The sequence below is a fragment of the Scomber scombrus genome, chromosome 4 (genome assembly GCF_963691925.1).
Source record: "Scomber scombrus chromosome 4, fScoSco1.1, whole genome shotgun sequence".
Lineage (NCBI taxonomy): Eukaryota > Metazoa > Chordata > Actinopteri > Scombriformes > Scombridae > Scomber > Scomber scombrus.
Window position 1 is genome coordinate 19,842,069 of NC_084973.1, and position 19,766 is coordinate 19,861,834.

Below are 19,766 nucleotides of genomic sequence, written 5' to 3' on the forward strand. Positions count from 1 at the left end.
TTCATATATTGCAAACAAATTTTGTGTGCAAACCTCTGAGAGATTTGTTTACACTATGCAAAAGGACAAAACCTTTTCCTCTTTTCATTTTCAAAAGATCAAAAGGACATTTGACACCAGGCAGCCTTATTGTATTTCAAAGTACGTTTGTATGTAACCAACACAACATGGCTAAACTGACTATATTTTGGATTATAATATTTCTTGATTGTGCCACAACAATAATGAAACTCAATTACAAGCATTAAATAAGAGAAGAAACAGTGGGACAACACGCCAAAAGATGTCCCCAGGCAGACTCAAACCATAAATAATTTGATCACATGGCAACCACAGGAGATTTTTATGCCAAATAAGATTTTTTAAGTTACTTGTAGCTGTGTCAGTGGTTCATTTAGTATATTATTATACTAGTGCACTTTGTTTCTTGAGCTAATAACGCCTTAGGCTCAAAACTGATTGACTGTTCAGTCTGTGCTGAACCTGACAACTCAATTAAATAGTTCACCACCATTAAATTGCTGGTGGGGCAACAAAGTTCTGTAACTTGTTTTGCAGTACTTGGCACTATCTTAATTCACCACCCATCACACACCCATCTACAGTATTTGATATTAGACCCTGACACAAACAATTCCAGTTAAAACATAAACCATTGCCTTAGCAAGTGATAAACTGTTATTGATCCACACACAAGCTCTGAAATAACCCCTGACATTATAAAACAGTTGGATGGGGCAATAACCTGTAATAGCTGACAGGTAATGTCTGGCTGACTGAGTGAACACATCCTTGCGGATATCCACTGGCACATCCTCAACTCATAATGACGGCAATCAGTGTGTTTATGAGTTTCTGCTCTCTGTGTCCCATTCAGGCTGTATAAAGATCAACCCTCTCCCTTTCTTATCTCATCACAACAGCTTCAACACATTTCACACTCGGTTCAAAAGCAGGTGCTGTGCTCGACAAACAAAGACCCCCTTTACCTCCAGGATGTTCAATCAGTGCATGATATATGGTATCTGCGCAGCGTGGTGCTGTTAATTATGAAAAATGTGTTCAATTAAAATCCAAAAACGCCTCAGGGCAACATACAGTATCTCACTCTGATGTATTTTTACTTGTCCCCATTATACATGTCCAAATCAATTAAAAAAAGCCAAGTGCTACACACAAAAAAGTTTATTTGGATAAAAAAAAGAAGGAATAATATATTCAAATATGTTTGCATAGCATTCCCAAAGGCCCAAACTGACAAATTAAAGAAAAAATAGGCCTGATAACACATCATTCTAAAATATATTTTCTTTTTCTTTACTTGTGATTTGCTATTTTTTATTTTACATTTTGAATACCCTGTTAGGTAGTAAACATGAGTGTGACAAGTTCTGACTACTTCACAAAGAAAGATATGTGTTAAATTTAATTTTTTTAATCAAACATCCACTAATTCTGTTGTCATTCAGTGCCTGCTTTATTTTACACTTTGAAATAAGCTAATTTTGCATGAAATGGTTGATAAAGAACATTGTAGTATATATGAGTGTATGAGCAATATGAAAGGTGAGAACTGTACTTTTGTATAAAAACTGCATGGTGATTTAAAAAAAGATCTCTTACGCTCCATCAATCAATAATTCTTGGCAAATGCAAGGCACAAACATAGAATAAGCCAGGCTCACATGCACATTCATAACATATTTGCTGTTTACACATTTTTCATTATGTATCGTTGCAAAATTAAATAGCTCCCTGTTTTAACCACATAAATTTGAATAATTGAAAGATGATAGTGGTCAAAAAACAGATTGATTCCAAGAGTTAGCACCAGTAGCCGTGAGCTCTTTTGCCGTCATGTAAGGAAAAATGAAATAGAAATTAAAAATGAGACTGAAGCTACAGTGAATGTGTATTTAAAATGGCAGAAAATTACAGGGCAAAGTATTTTTGAATGTTTTCTTTTGTCTGTGTGAGCAGGTAGGTGCATGTGAGTGTGTGTTTTTCCTGGTTGCTCATGTGATAATGTTAGGGCCACGGCGTCCTGTCCTCTCATGGATGTTGGAGATCTTCAGAGCGATGGCGATGAGAGGACCCAGCACCACCTGCAGTAACGAACATGTGTTAATAATGTACACAGTTGTATTTCACACTATCAAAACTAAGGTAGAACTAAGGTAAAATTAGGTGGTTTAATACAGTAGGTTTGCTGTTTTGTACCATAAAAAATAGGTAGTGTATCTTTAATGAACATCATTTTTTCTCAACTTCAAGGTTTACCCTCTTTTTTTAAAAGCTAACACATGCTAGTATGCAGTAAATCTCTCTCAGTCCATAACAAAAATGTTTTTTGTGCATGACACTGAGCCTGCAGCTCTGTGCGTTTAGCTCAACTGAAAAACTGAGTTTATCAAAGCAGAAATGACTTCGCCTAGCATTAAAGTAACTCACATTCCAACACTTTCTCAAAAGATACTGCAGTTGATATGTTAAGCAACTCTAGCACAGCTAAACACCTATGACCTTGACATGAAACTATGACTATGAGAGCACTGATTATGACATGGAGCCTCTCACACTGACAGTAAGTGGTCAAACGTAGCAGCTCATGTGGCAGATATCATGAGGTTTGGGGCCTAAAAACAACAAGCAGACAAACATATAGTTGAACAGATTAGGAGCAGATAAGCTAGGTCAAGTTATGTCATCTTGTTATGGCCCCATAAAACTGTGTCAACATGCATAAACATTTTACAGCTTAGTTTGTCAGTTAGTTCTTGTTATTCGTTATAGATTATTCATTCATTAAAATCGGAAAACCGGGAACACTGCAGTGCAATAAAGAAAAAGGAAATGCTGACATGTGACAAGACAGGAGTTTCACCTAGACCAGGTGTAACTAAACATTTTTATCTTACAATAAAATATATGAACTATTAAAGAATAAGGAACAATCCATAGAATGGATGTATTTGCGCTGCTTAGGTATATATGCACTACATATTGCTTAAGAGTTATATGAGATGACTCAGCAGTTATGTTGTTTATAACTCTGAAATGCATAGGGGGTGAGTGATGGGATGCGATGCACACAAACACACACACACACACACACACACACACACACACACACACACACACACACACACACACACACACACACGCATTCACACACATTATACATAGTGGGGCTGTTAAGCTCTTATAATAGGGACGATCTTGCTTTTTATGAAAGAAGTATGAAACTTTCAGGGTTTGTTCTTGATGACCTAAGCTTTAATTTAAGATCTGGAGGCATTCTCAGTTTGACCTCTGAAGTCAGATAGAGGTCACTGACCTCTGTAATATGTTGTGACACTACAGGTGAATGGGGTAAAAAATTTAAATAATAGATATCACCATGAAACTTTCTCAGTTGATTACTCATGTTAAGCTAAGAAAAATTGTTATTGAAAGTTTTTTTTATTTTAATGTTAATAATAAATAAATATGCAAATTAGGCCTTATCTCATTAAAAATGCGCTAATTTGAGTGTCCAACAGTACAGAGCGATAAACAGCAGACTCAGTTGTACAATTGCACCATTGAATCTTTTCTTGAAGTCCATTTAAAAATCATTTGCTAACCTCAGCTAAAATTAATTTGCTAACCTTTCTTTCTTAGAGTGTTAGCTGTGTGTTACCTGTGTGTTACAGTAGGTGTGTGTGTGTTAGGTGGTGTGTTAGGGCTAGAGTGAATCTTTTCTTGAAGTCCATTTAAAAATAATTTGCGAACCTCAGCTAAAAATCATTTGCTGACCGTTCTTTCTTGGAGTGTTAGCTATATGTTAGCTGTGTGTTAGTCCATTTAAAAATCATTTGCTAACCTCAGTTAAAATTCATTTGTTAACCTTTCTTTCTTGGAGTGTTAGCTGTGTGTTACGCGTGTGTTAGGTGTGTGTTAGGTGTGTGTTGTGTGGGTGTTACGTGTGTGTTAGGGCTAGAGTGTAAGGTGTGAGTTGTAGCCTGTAAACAGCACACTCAGTAGTACAGTGTTTGGTGAAATGATACATTTTGTACTTGGATTTGCCCAATCATTGGATCTTTTGCCAGTGGTCTTCACTGCACTTAATGATGTTGACCTCTTAGAGTGCTATCAAGGCTATAGATGAGTTCCTCATGCCCAGAAACATGGAAAAACATATTTAGTTTACATTTCTATCACATTTAGATCCTAAGATACACCCATTTCTAATTTCGGGCCTTGAAATGTCATATCACAGAGGTACAGGTGAATTACAGGATAATAGAAGTAGATGTCCATAAACCCCTCAGTAATTCTTTTCCCATCTCATATGACAACAAAATGAAAAAAATATTTTGAGCCTGGCTTTATCAGACAATCTAATTTTGTTTTTTAAAATGTATGCAAATTAGCGCATTTTTAATGAGATAAGGCCTAATTTTCATATTTAAACATTAAAATACAAAAAACTTTCAATACATTTTTTTCTTAGCTTAACATGAGTAATCAACTGAGAAAGTTTCATGGTGATATCTATTATTTAAATTTTTTACCCCATTCACCTGTAGTGTCACAACATATTACAGGTCAATGGCCTCTATCTGACCTCAGAGGTCAAACTGAGAATGCCTCCAGATCTAAAATTAAAGCTTAGGTCATCAAGAACAAACCCTGAAAGTTTCATGCTTCTTTCATAAAAAGCAAGATCGTTAAGCTTAACAGCCCCACTAACAGTCAAAGCATACAAACACACCAACAATGTGAGACTTAATGATGTCATGTGGGCTGCAAAGTCTGACAGTCTGTGACCCTCTGAAAAGTATATATGAAATTTTTTGCAGTACTTTTAATCTGACCTAATAAGTAAGTGGTCTAATCATGTACTATATGCCAGGTTTGATGATTTATGCGTGTTGGGTAAGGAGCACAATGGAATTGAATGTATGATCTAATATTAATGACTGATTGATCAATTGGTTCAAGGTGGGTCAGACAATGGGGACATGAAAAACATAATCAGTGTTAAGTGACATACTTTTTTTCAAATGCAGCATCTTAAATAATTCAGACTGGTTTATGCATTAATCTGCAGCAATTTAGCAAGAAGAGCTTACTATGTTAATTCTGTGTCTTAGGAAAATATCAGTCAATACTTGATGAATGAACCACCTTCTTTGTAAGACTAAAAACTCTCAATTTAACCCTTGAATTTGTGATGACACTTTGATGTTAAATCATTACATAGTCAGCAGGTTAGTTATTGATTTTGCTGCCTGATACGATTCATGTTCTTGCACCAAAATTAACCGTGCATTAATCACATATTGTGAATGCTAAAGTAAAGACTTTATGCTCAAATAAGGATTTTATGACTGTAAAATCAGATCCCTATTCATTGTTTATGGATCAGTCTCTCTGATTTGCAGCTTTTGGCCTTCGTTGCACAAAATGGGGTCATTCCTCTTTCTAAAAGCAGGTACTGATTAATAAAACTGTATGGTTACGTGGCCAGACTTAAATGACACAGTTTCACCACCATAACTGTAGCTTTACAACCTCTCAGCATGATTAAAGTACACTACCTATTACAACAACCACAACCACACAAGAAGCGAGTGTTATTAATCACTCCAAAGTCTACAGGTCAATCAACTGCAATAGGAACACATAAAGGTCGATTTTACGATCATGATCACTGCACAGGGTGGTGTGTGAGTACTATTGTAGATGCAAATATCATTTTCAAGATATGAAGGAAGAGGTGATTTTATCCCAAGATTATGACCAGAGAAATAAAACAGATGGAGCTTTCTGTCATGAACTTTATTTCTAGGGATCTGAACCATTTTCTTTAACCCAACAGATAACATTCACTTTCTTCAACAATTACATTTTATATGGAATCTATATACGGGGAAGAATTTAATATTTTGAATCTGAAGAAAGAGAACTGTCTCCTCATGAAACATTTTAGCTACTACTATCTGATATGTTTAATGCATATAAGATAGTGAACAAGTAGCTGTAACTTTTCAAAAGTGGAGGTCATCTTTTTGCACAGATGTAGACATATTACATTTGCGCACAGACACTTAATTTATTGATTTCTCATGCACGCACACACACACACACACACACACACACACACACACACACACACACACACACACACACACACACACACACACAGACAAACCAAACAATCTGTACCTGTGTCTCTCTGTTGTGTCTCTCAGGATCTCTCTCAAAGCTCTCAGCATAAATGCGGATGGTGGCGCCCAACCCTCCACCGCTCCCGCTCATCCGAAACACCAGACGAGATGTGTCACTGAAGACAATCCTTAAACCCTTGAAACATGCAAGTTATTATTATTATCAGTTAAACTGTTTATCTTTTCAATGAGCTGTTGTTTCATTTTCTCTTACTAATGAAGATAAAAGCCTACTAAAGGTTTCACATTTAATTTATAACAATATGAAAAAGAAGGAAACACATGATTGCATTTATAACCAGCAAATATTTGGTCTGTTGTTTTTTTGTTGTTGTTCTCCAATAATTAAATTGACTAATCAATCAATAAATATAAGAGACAAAGATGACACTTTATTGAAGTTTCCCTACTTCAGCATTTTCAAGCAGCACACTAACATTTAATTAATGGTTTATAACACATTACGTTGTAGTTATCAGCAGATATAAGGACATTTAATGTGTTTGTTGATTTACAGTTTTGTAAATAATTCTTCTATGAGGAAATATTTTATATCATTACAACTGTTTTACTTTATTGCCATTCATTGTTTGTTTATACACCAATCTCCACTTATGGGTGGTGTAATAACTGACAAATACATTAATAACCACTTGTATTTGCTAACAACTACATTATAGTGTGTTATAAGCCATGTATTACAAGATTGTGTACTGTTTTTAAAAGCTAACAAGGGGACTTGCAGTAAAGCCTTACAGTTCAATAAAAATACAATTCTGTTGTAATAACTTTAAATATCCACTAGATGTCACTAGTATCAGATATTTCCAATGTATGCAACCAGGAGTCCTATACAGACTGCTTGTATCCCTTATTAATGTCTGTCAAGTTATATGAGGTCATGACACCAAAATCTAACCATAAATTTACTACAAAGATGTATCTTGACTATTGTTCTATGTTCAGGTTGTATTAGAGCAGATTCACACCATGTAAAAACATCCCATTTTAATCGGCTCAACACCCTTTGAACTTTTCAGGAAAAACAGGATACTGTTGCGTTGGGGTAACCAGCTACGACTCCATCTGGCTGACGTAAGGAAGATAAGACCCTTTGACTAATGGATGGGTGATGACTCTTATCTGTCCTAAATTCCACAGCGCCTCTTGCCTTATCCCATTAGAGCAAAACACAAGCTCAGGGGTAAAAGACTATGATATGTTTTGAAAAAAGCAAGGAACATGAATGTGATTGTGAATATCCTGATGGATTTCATTAAACACACCCTCGACAGTTAATGCTTGGTGATGTGACAACCTTGACTCCACTGTGCTATAATTGTAGTAGTGGAGTAGTGAACCCAAAATATTCAGATTCATCACCTTAGAGATACAAAAAAAACATACTACATGCCTCGATATTGACACATCATATCTAGTTTCTTCAAGAATAGAACATGGAGTTTTATGAAAAAATGAGTGCGACAGACAACAGTAAACCTAATCTAAGACCTTTACATAACACCTTTACAAATTCGGCTATGGAACTAAAAGGAAAGTACCTCTGGTTTTCATTCGCCCTCTGCCTAATCTGTATTTGGCTCGGCAGGACAACATGTCAGATGCTGAGTGAGGAGAGACAGTGATAATGAGAGATGTCCGTCCGCCTGCCTGTCTGTCTTTCTATCTGCGAGTGTCAGCTCATCTCTAACTATAGAGTAGCAGTTATCAGGAGGCTGACTAATGCCTGTTAAAAACACCTTCCTCTGCAGAGCTCAGAGGCCCTGAGTGGAATGCATACCAGCCACAAATGGTGCAGGACGTGCCTGTCTGTATGCCCATCTCTCTCTCAGTCTGTACCAAGAAAAATGCAATAATTAAATTTTTTTTGTCTAAATGGAGTGAAACTGAAATTGACTTTTTGACATTTATGGCCCATATAATAAATTAGTATGTCATATAAATTCAGGGTTTCTGAATTATTGAACGAACCCGTAACTAAACCCCACAAATTTGGAGAAAACCCACTAGCTAAGATAAAGGTAACCCTTAGAAGATCTCAGTAACTGATACCTCAGCTTTGGTGGGGCTAAGATACTTTTAAATCATATATTTTAAAAATGTATTCAATTGTAAATGTATTTATATTGATTCAATATGAATGTTGATAATAAACAGGCAGACATGTACTTAGCAAAACAGATAAACATACGTTTACCATCTGTCTATCTATCTATTTTTCATATGCGGACAATGCAGAATGAATTCAGTAGCAGACTACAAAGCCACGCCACGCCACTGCTGTGTAAATCCCTCATACTTTGTTGTGTGTGTCCATGCGTGCGTATGTGCATGCGTGTGTGTGTATCCATGTGCCAACTTCTCCCCCTTCAAACACACTTGCCGTGGAGAGAGACGACAGCTGATATAATTCTGTCCTGGGAGGAATGCGTGCTGTAATAACAAACACTGGGGGCAACTTGGATGCTAAGGATTTACTAGCAAGGTTAAATCAAATTTTAGGGTGACTGACTGACTAGCTGTTCAGCTGCTGTAACCATGGTAACACTGAGGAGTAGTGTTCTTAGCAGGATGGTGATAAGACATTCCTCTTAACGCTGTAAAGGCACCAGAGGTGAAGTTGATGAACAAAGTTTCCGGCAAGCAAAAGTGTGGACATATGTAGTCCACGCAAGTGTACATACGTATCCACACTTATCTACATGGACAACTGGTACACACGTAAAAGCACACAGTGTGTGTATGGCATTAAGTAAGGCAGAGGCTGAGAGATGCTAACGCCAGGAATGAGTTTCCACATATTTCTGGGCACAAAAGAACAGAGGGAGTCAGCTGGGTAAAGGGGGTGTGGATGGGGGTGGACAGGGAGGGTATGCTGACCAGGAGAGTCATCTGTGTGTAGAAGGATACAAATGTGCTGTATGTGTATGTATACATATGTTTATGGTTTGAAATGGAAGATAGACTGTCATGTCCAAACATGGAACCTCTAAGTGGGTGGTCTGACTCACAAGAGAAAGAGAGAGAGAATGTTTGATTGTAAGACGTTTTCAGGCAAACCTGACCTGATGTGAACAAGCTCTTAAAAGTCACACTGTCTCGTCCACCTCAGTTTTATGTTTGACCTAAAATACTGAAGATCTGCGATCTGTGCAAAAAGTGTGATTGGTCCAGTAGGTGTTGAGATCCATCTTCAGATTGGTACAAGGAAGTAACACATTTTTATGTTGGATACAAATGACATGACCACTGAAGATCTTTAGTACCTATTGATGCAGTAGTGCCTCATCACTGGCCTACTTAAATGTCTATGTTTTTAATTTTTAAAGCAGCTATTTATTACATCAATTAAAATCTTCTGACTTCAGAATGATTTTAAAATGTGCAACCACATTTTTATTTATTTATATTAATTTGTATGCATAATGGCTAATATTATCCAAATGTGCTAAGTGATGAGTGGTTGAACAGAATGTACTGTAAATATACTATAGTATATATAAAGTATATTGTATTGTACATACAGTATGTAATTCTACACTGTACATACAGTATACATCACCGCCTTTCCCCTTTCTTGAATTATACCATGGTTGTTCTTTCCTTTCTTTTTTTACAAACAATGGAGCAAAACAGTGTAAACCAATGTTTCCTGCTGCCACAGATATCCACTTTTACTGTGTGGTTGTCAGGGCACAAAATAAGCACCACCCACGAGTCAAATGCTGATAAAATAAGCGTGTGGCTGGTAGATTTGCGTCATTCACCAGCCAAAAAGATCTATTGATTGACTGGTAAAATTTGAATATTCACTAGCAATTTGGCTGGTGGACAAAAAAGTTAATTGTGCACCCTGTTGGATGTAAGCCCTCAATAAAATATCCAATTTCATGTAACAGTTACCATTGAATGTTGAATGTTACCTACTTAAACCAAACTAAACTTCAATCACACAGGAACACCAGTAAGATGTGACTGTTGTGTACCAAAATATACATAATACGAATTACCTTTTTATATTTTTATTAAACATGAATTTATAATTTCCTTTTCCTCACTAAATAATTAATCTGTATAATATAGTTTTGTATTGTAGTTACAGGGTAGTCAATGTTCTTGTAAGCAAGATAAATTCTTTGCTACATAAAAGTCAATCATCTGTAATACATGATTACTGTTAAATGTATCTGAAATCTTTATGTTGAAGTAATGCTTTTTTTGGCCAAATATTCTTGGTAGATTCCTTCATCAAGTGTTCTGTTGTTTAATAGCCTAATATTCATATTGTTAATTTCCAATCCTTTAATTTCATTACATAACTGACCTGGTTTCGAGCCACTGTTCCATCCACAGGGTCGATGTACTCGAAGTTGTCAGCCCTCTCAACGCTGTATACATGGTCTCCTACAGCAAACTTCTGGCTGGTGAATGCTTTATCTGAGATTACTGAATCCAGATCCTTCATCAGGTAAAAGGCTGCACGTGGGTCCAGGCCTTCATAATCAAACCTGCCAGTCACAAAACACGAACAAACACATACATGCTCAGTTAGAAACTTGCATACACACAATTTTGAAGTGTTGCTGTTTGTTACATTATGTTTTTACTGTATTAAGGCACTTTTCTATTTTTATCTCTGTTACCACAAGTTGGTTTAATGTTCTAATGGCTTTTCGACCACATCAGTCATTGGACCCAGACAGATTTTCGTTGTTTATGCTTTACAGACTTTTTTGGGGTCTGGTCCCTGGCCTGTCCTATATGCCCTCTCCATCAACGTGCTGTGGGAACTTTGTATCAGATTATGGAAGCTCAGTGTGGGAACATGAAAAGCTGCAGCAACTGTCACTGGGAACATTGACTGCAGTAACTATCTCTGCCTCTCACAGGGGAGAGGTTAAAATAAGAACAAGTGACAACCAGTGAGGAAGGCTGGAGGGGAAGTGGACGAAGGTGAAGGCCTAGGAGACATATCAGGCTTCGGTGGGGATACAAGGGATTGAAAATCACTCAAGTTGGTCCCAGAGCCTGTCGATTTAAATAAATTAAAGACATGCTGATTCAAACAAGGAATGTGGCTCCATGGGAGATAAATGAGATTGCTCAGCTGGTTACCTGCAGAAGTAGTTGCGTCCAAACTTGGCCCAGTGCTCTCTGACAATCTGCTCAACACCTTGTTTCCTAGCAGCCATGATGGACAACCACACCAACACCGACCACAAACCGTCTTTTTCACGAATGTGGTCTGAACCTGGAGGAAGAAGTGTGAGAGAAAACTTAGTTGCATGCTAGTTCATTATTTAGTTCTATGTTAGTCATTTATTAATTATAATTTGTTTATATATTCATTTAATTCGATTAAATTGGTCACAGTAAATGTAGGCCAACTCTTAGCACAATGCATATTGTGATGATCGTCATATGCCTTCAAAGAAACAGTGGTTCTTTATTGATGGATATATCACATGTATGTGTGTTAATAAAATGACCTTTGTTTGAAGAGGGTTTAGAGTCTTGTGATGTGTTATTATTAAGTTGTCAGGATGTTCTCTAGTCTCAGCAATATGTTTAAAGTATCTTAACTTGTTAGATGATGTGATGACTGACCAATGGATCAGAGATTCTTCTTCTAGTTTCTTATAAAAACCACACCCGTATTTCCCATCCTTGAGATAGGAAGGAAGATTCCTCCATATTGTAAAATATTACATTATTTTAACAACTGGCAAGAGTTTTGTGTGCTTAAGGCTATTTACTGTGACAGAGGATACCAAAAGTCAAAACTCATGAGCCTTTCCATTCATTGAGGAGCTGAACTGAGGCTTCGATAGATAACATATAACCATGACATATTACCGTCATGTGCCTAGCACAATTTCAAGGAATATGAGAGCTGCATTGATCTTCACATCACAATCTTGGCAGGAAATATCAATCTATTCCTTTAAGTGTCTGAGACAGAATACTCTCTTCAAGATCCTGGATAAGTATACTGTTTTTGCACTTTTTTACTAATTACTATATAGATCGATCCCTTAAAAATAACAGACTTGGTTAATAACCTTTTTTGATTGCGCACTAATTTACTGCTTCACAAACAGCTTATAACAAGCAAATATAGTCAAATATAGTTTATCGACCGCTACTATACTGCATGCAACACAAGGTCAGGGTGGTCTTGGAGACGTACCAAACATCCCAACACAAGTAAAATGTCTCCTGCTTCCCACTCCAAAACACACACACATACACACACACATACACACAAACAGAGGAGCGTCTCCTTCATTGGGGAGCTATCAGTCTGTTCTCGAAGACAGCTGCACAGTAAAGGTGTCTGTTAAGGAGACACTTTAATAAGATGGAATATGTTAGCAATGTTTCACTGTGAGGGCTTGGAGCTATACTTGCATGTTAAATGTATATTTTAAAAAGAGTGAGATAAATCATAATGAAAAAACATATTTATCTCTTTTATGGTATGTATTATTTTTCTTTTGTTTTCTTCACTGGACAGTGAAAATAAGAAGTGTACTTATTAGCTCTGTCCAGCCCTAGCAGTATACAACTGTTAGGAAACCAACAGTTGTCAATATTTAATCCCTGTCTGACTGTCTGTCTCCCTTTGCCACATGTGGTCACATAATCTTATTATTGTATCAACAAAGCAGAACCAGACAGTTTCACTCTTTTTAAAAAAAATATTCCTATCACTTTCTCTTTTTAGCTAAAATCCTGTAACCTGTTATTGCTGTTAATAACAACCAGACTTACAGGCGCAGCCAGTGTTTTTGGGGGAGTATTTCTCTGTGTTCAGTATAGCAAAGTTTGACAGAACTGGTTAAATTAACACTTGTAATATTTCATGCTGTCTGTGTGTGTCTGGGTAAGTGTATGAGAGTTAGTAAAGAGCAGGAGTGGTATACAGCTCAGATGATTTACTATGCAGGGCTCCCTCTGAGCTTTTGGCCTTACATGGGTAGACAACGAGTAAGCTCCCATAGTCCTCAGTGCTCTCTGCGTCTCTGTTCCTTCCAGTTCTCTCCTCCGCGTCAATATTTCTCATATTTGGACTCTCCCAACTCCCTCTGCTCTCTGCTTTGCTACAAGCTTCTCCTCTCTTCTCCTGTTCACACCCACTAGCCCTTTTCCTCTCACTTTTTCCTGTCTTGTTTCATTGTCCTCAAAAGTCAAAGATATCCTCCTCAATATACAGAATAAGTCAGCAAGATCAAAACAAGGGAAAAGATAGGACTAAATGTTTGTTGCTATGAGATCAGTTATGGGTGCTAAAATTAGAGAAGGTCAGAGCTGTAGTAAGATGAACAGAAAAATGGATGGGCAGTGGGAAAGGTAGAGAGGAGAAGCAGCGGGCACCAGACAGCAAATGTGTGTATCACTTGTGTGTGTGTGTGTGTGTGTGTGTGTGTGTGTGTGTGTGTGTGTGTGTGTGTGTGTGCATGTGTGTGTGTGTGCGTGTGTGTGTGTGCATGTATTCATAGAAAGCATTGCCACTGGAGGTCTGCCTGCATGTTGCAGTGATTCAGGGAGCCCCTGTCTCCTTTTATAGCAGAAGAATGGGGATTATTTACACATGCAGCCAGGGTCACAGCCCTCACATCTATTAGATTCTGACTGGAGCTTCTGGCAGTCAGAATACACTACTTACAACACCCTTAGACTCTACACTAAGAAAAAGGCTTTGTGTGAAAGAGCAGGAAACAAGAGGAATTGTGACCAGTTTAACCTTAAACCCTAAAAAGATCATTTTTGTTTCAAAGTACTTGGATTTTATTTTAATAGTTTTGGCAAATATTCTATCAGGAATAATATTATTGTTTTCAGCAAGTGAATTGCTGAGATCTGGGAAGAGGTCAAACAGGGCAAGGAAGATGTCAGACCATCATACAGGTTTGAAAGCTGTACTGATTAATATCTTAACAATGGGTCAAATGAGTGTGTGTTGCTTGTAATAACGAAACCATAAAGATCCATCATCTAATTTTGACGTTTCCTACCGGGGCACTGTGAAGCATTTTAGCAACTTTTAGCATCTTGTTTTTGTTGTTTTGTTTTTCCACAGCCTGCTACTCTACTGTTGTGGTTCAGTCTCACTTACAGCAATAGCAGACAACTGTTTTCAGGAAACAAGCTCTGATAGATCATGCAGCAAACAGCAGACAGATAAAGTTAGCGACTAGCTGGTTAGCAAAGTGAAGCATTTACCTGCTAAAGAAACACATATTTCTCTCAGAAGCTGGTGGAGAGTAAAACAGAGCTACAAGGAGGCTGAATATTCAACTGTTTGCCAACATGGTCACTTGAAGTTTTTAAGCATATTTGCATCTCTTCCCTCAAGTGGTTTCAAACAATCCTCAAGGCTATCCAAACATGTTTGCGAGATTAAAGAAAGGAAAATGGTGAAAGTATTACCTGAACTGTTTGCCGACTTCCTGGAATGTGGCATAGTTACCAACATTTCAGTTACTCAGTTTAGATTTTATCTCAAAATAAAAAGGCTAAAATCAATCGGACATGGTTGTAGCCATTTCTGTTTTTTCACAATTAGTTTGCTATGTAAAATATGACCTAACCCCCCCCCCCCCCAAAAAAAAACAAAAAACAAAAATAAGACCAAAGCTGTATAAACTGGACTGGACTGGATGTCTGAGTGTTAAGGCCCCGCTGCACATTCACTGCAAGAGCAGCAGCTGGCTAGTGCAGTCCTCCAGCCATGGCCTTGTTTGCAGGCTCCTCAACAACAGTTGCTGCTGAAGGGAGGGGATTTCTTAGTCACACACCCACTCATATTTTCCAAGCTGGTCCAAGGGTTCGAATCAGTGACCTTATACTCACATGCTGGCAGGCTACTGCTGCCCTGTGTCTGTATTCACATTTCTGTAAGCAGTCTTTATGAGGGGAGTGTTTTGTTGTATGGACTGAGTGAGTGTGCTGAGAAGATCATACCTGTCCCAAAGCTCTCCTCCCCGCAGAGGGAACAACGCCCAGAATCCATCAGGTTCCCAAAGTACCTCCAGCCTGTGGGAGTCTCATACAGCGCCAATTTCATGGCTTTGGCTACCCTACAAACATACAGAGGAGAATTAGAAAGAAACAAAAACAAAGCTAGAGAAAAATATTGTACTTGTAAACATACAATGTATTTATCTCCTTCTAATATATAATACCAGCCTTTCCCACTTCTGATAGAGGGATAAGCTTACAAACAATCCCATGAGCTTTGAGATAAAGAAAACCAAATGCTGTATGAGAAGCATAATCTGCCAACAGCTCATCCAATAACTTAATAAGGCAAAGGCAGCAAGAAGAAAGTGAGTTAACCTTTTAGCTGATGTTTGCTTTGAAACTGAGCCATGTGCTCGCATAGAGAGAGGAGGAGAGCATGTGTGTAGAAATATGTGCATGTCAGGGTCACATTAGAGCTGGACAATATATAGATTTGTTATAGATCGTTATATGATATCGTCTTAGATTTTGGATATCGTTATACTGTGACATGGCATAAATGTTGTCTTGTCCTGGTTTTTAAGGCTGCGTTACAGTAAGGTGATGTAACTTCGTGAACTTACCAGACAGTTTTAGCAGTTCTATTATTTGCCTTTACCCACTTGGTCATTATATCCACATTACTGATGATTATTTATCAATAACCTCATTGTGTACATATTTCATGAAAGCAAAGAAAGTAATCCCTACAATATTATCGCAATATCAATATTAAAGTATTTGGTCAAAAATAGTGTGATGTTTGATTTTGTCCATATTGCACAGCCCAAGGTGACAGGGATGGATAAAGGTGCAGAGAGTATACCATGTGGGAGGAGGAAAATTTTCAGTACAAATTTGCAGAGTAAACTGTCAAGATAGAAGAGAATTTCAATAACATGATGAGGAAAGCAGTAAATATTTAGAAAAGGGTTGACATGTTTTGACAAACAATTTAAAACAGATATAAAATTAACTTTATATTAAATAGCAAAGACAAACACAACAAATCAGAATAATCAGATCATAGCACTTTGACTCAGAGCCAGAGCCTTTCCTAAGCCATTTGGGTTTTGTCTGTCTCTCTGAAAATCTGAAGCATGTTCATAATGTTTTTTGTCTATGTGTCTTTTTAACCAAGGTTAAATAACATTAGTTTTTTTTGTTCTTTTACATTCAACGTAGTGGAGCATATTTCTCACAGAAGTTAGAGGAGACCAAAACAGAGCTATAAAGAGAGTTAATATTAATATTAAAAAATTCATCAAGTGGCCAAGAATACAACTCCAAATAAATACTGGTATGGCTCTATATCTGCTGGATGTGCCGCTAGATTTGCTAACAAGTTTGCAAATAAAATAAAAAGGTGATAGACCAGACTTTTGTTGGAAATGTCTTATCTTGCCCTAAATTCAACTGTTTTTGGGCATGATAGCAATACAAATTGTAATGGATTAGCACAGAAACAGAATTTAGACTGTTGTGTATTGTATATTTTTGGGTGGCGTGTAATAAAAAAGGGTGTGGGGTTCCACTGCAGGAATTTGGACTCATGGCCTCAGTATTTCTAAAACCCTGACTACAGTCCAGTCTTGATTTGAGTCATTTGAGTTTAAGTAAAAGGGCACATTCATTACTGAGTCCAAACGCAGGGAGTCTCTCAGTATTATAAAAGTTACCACCCTGAGTCTGCTTACGAGATGTTTAGTTTGCAAAAAAGATGAACACCCAGAGTCCTCCCCATTCCCCACAGATTACTCCTCAACCACATCATCCACAGCTCCTTGGTGACTGCAGCAAAATGTAAACTCAATTCCCAGGACTCAGCTAAGAGTTGCTGCACAAAATATTCAAGCAAACAAAACAGTATTTCTCCCAAAGACACAAACACATAGAACTGTCAGTCAGTCTTAAATATTTCTTATGTGGTATGCTGTGGGAGTTTGCAGTGTAATGTATGTGGATGTGGGTTTGAAGTGGTGGTATACTCATCCACAAAATCATCATGCACATAAATAAACCCCACACAGTACCCAGGGCAATTGTTTACATGAGGATGGGTTGAATTACCAAATAAGCGTAAACTAGCTTTATTCCCCTCTAGGGAATCACAAGCTGGAACGGAAAGCCTGGCATTCCAAAAAGAAAACAGAAAATCTGGCCTTCTGACGAGCTTTTGACGTTGTAAACAGCACGTCCGCAGCCAACACAAGCACCAAAACTGACCCCACCAGCCCTCAATGTTCAAACAATGCTGCAAAATTGTTGGGACAAGGCTGTTATTAACACTGAGAGAATGGTGAGAATGGTGTTTTCTGAAGTTTGATCCTTGCACCAGTTAAGCTTTAACTTATCAACAGCACAGCTGTGGAGCACACCCACCCAAACATAGTATACACACACAGAGAGACAGAGAGACAGAGAGAGAGAGAGAGAGAGAGAGAGAGAGAGAGAGAGAGAGAGAGAGAGAGAGAGAGAGAGAGAGAGAGAGAGAGAGAGAGAGAGAGAGAGAGAGATTTGTAAAGACAAGAGCAACAAGCTAGTTCAGCATGGTCTTTCTCCACTCAAACATTTGACATAACTAGGGTTGCAACTAATGATTATTTTCATTATCGATTTATCTACTGATTATTTTCATGATTCATTAACTATTCTTGTGGTGTGGCAAATGGTAAATGGACTGCACTTATATATATATAAATATATATAGAAGTGCTATATATATATATAGCACACAACCACACAAAGTGCTTTAGAATATATGTCAACATTCACCCATTCACACACATATTCGCTGATCTGCCTCATTTTTGCTTGTTTTTTGATACTCTAGACTTTATATTCGTTTGACAAAAACACTGTAAAACATTATATTCAGGATTTAGATCCTATAAGCTGACCTGAGGTCATTCAAACTGATACTGACTCAGGCCAGATAGGCTTGTTGGATACTGCTTCCATGTCCACAGGCTTTGCCAAAACAGAAAAATGTTGGCAGATAAGTATGATGGAAGACACAAGGAATACACTTGGACGGTTTCTATTTAGGGCTATAATCCCCCTGTGTGTAGGTGTGACCTCTAAAAAGGTTTTGCATGTCAATTTTTTTCTAACACTATTAAAGAACAGAACTTTGGTTTAATGAGTCCATGTGTTGGTAAGTGTCTTAATCTAATACAACACAATAATGAATGGCAGTACTTCATCCCATGTTGAAAAACTGCCACCATTCTTGACTTTTTTCCCATTAACTTAAATCAGTACATATAGTAATTTGTTCTGAAACTGCCAAAGTGTTAGATATACAAATTGACAGCCAGCCAAATAATATCAGGTAATAATCATTCACTTTACAGGTAGATTTAGAAAACAATTCATACAATGATTGATTAAATTAGCAGATGCAAAATGCATCAGTCAGTTTAATTTGTCACAGTTCATTCTTCACCTTGGACAGTATATTTAACCAAAATAGTAGAAGCTCAAAGGACCAATTACTTGCCTTCAGAGCTCTAAACAACATGTAATGTTCTTCATTAACCAAATAATCATGATTAATATTATCATTTATTACTGTCGTTAAATGTGTCAGTTCATAATGCTATTTCAATATCCTGTTGATGTCACAAATGTGACGTAGACCCACCACTCTGAACCCCCTCCCCAGATTTGCAATAAGCTAAGAGAAAATTTACACTTTCAGCAAATTAATGTTTAAAGAACCTTCTGGTGTCAAACATTCTGCACAGTGAAGCTCAAACATCCAACTGAAAGAACAATCATAAAAACTTTTGTGAGTGTAGGAGGACCTTTAATTTTAGGTTATAAAAAGTTAATAAGTTTATGGTTGTTTAAATCTTTAAAAACATGGATTTTACTATATTGTAAGATGCCAGATGCTGAGGATATAAAAGTTGGTGGATCTCACCAAATCATAACCAAACATTTGTTTTTAGATGGCACATCGCTGTTGCATGAAATGAGGCTACAATGTAAATAAAAATGATTATTCTTCTATTAGATTAAATGGAATTGAAAAGAGTTAGAAAAGATCTGTCTTTGATTCATTTGGATGCCTTCTCTCCATCCAGACCAGGCTTAAGGTTTTAGGCTAGGTCTATCTCCCATTATCCTCACTCTCTGGGCTCAAAGCTCAGACTTACAAACGTAAACACAAACTGACATGCACACACACTTACAGTAGACTGAACACATGCAAGCACACACTAAACAATTAATATCTCCTTTGCTTGGTCTGTTTTTCTCATTGTCTTTATATATCTCTCTCATGCATCAGTAAAATCTGAGCAGTAGTGTGAGGGGTGAGGCCTCTCCAGATCTGGGGAGTGAAATATTACCAGCTTCTGGCCTTGGCTTAATATTTGACCAAACATAGCATGCAATGCCCTCTCTCATCACATCACCCTCTGAAGAAAGCTCAGCTTGGACTTAAAAGCTTTAGATTGGCATACTGACAAAAAATCAAATCATGCTGGGGCTTTACTTGTGAGTTCCTCTTGACCT

At 37.4% G+C, this 19,766-nt stretch overlaps 1 protein-coding gene across 1 annotated transcript in view; it reads right to left on the bottom strand.

Annotated features, from left to right (window-relative positions):
• Positions 1-1,240: 1,240 nt before the first annotated feature.
• pgm5 (phosphoglucomutase 5) overlaps positions 1,241-19,766 on the bottom strand; it is a 29,256-nt gene continuing 10,730 nt past the window's right edge. Inside the window, exons 7-11 of the mRNA XM_062416955.1 lie at positions 15,204-15,319; positions 11,352-11,487; positions 10,561-10,744; positions 6,214-6,351; positions 1,241-2,105 (exon numbers count right to left, since the gene is read on the bottom strand). Of these exons, the coding sequence (XP_062272939.1) occupies positions 2,016-2,105; positions 6,214-6,351; positions 10,561-10,744; positions 11,352-11,487; positions 15,204-15,319 (664 nt within the window). The 3' untranslated portion in view covers positions 1,241-2,015. The remainder of the gene's footprint in view (positions 2,106-6,213; positions 6,352-10,560; positions 10,745-11,351; positions 11,488-15,203; positions 15,320-19,766) is intronic.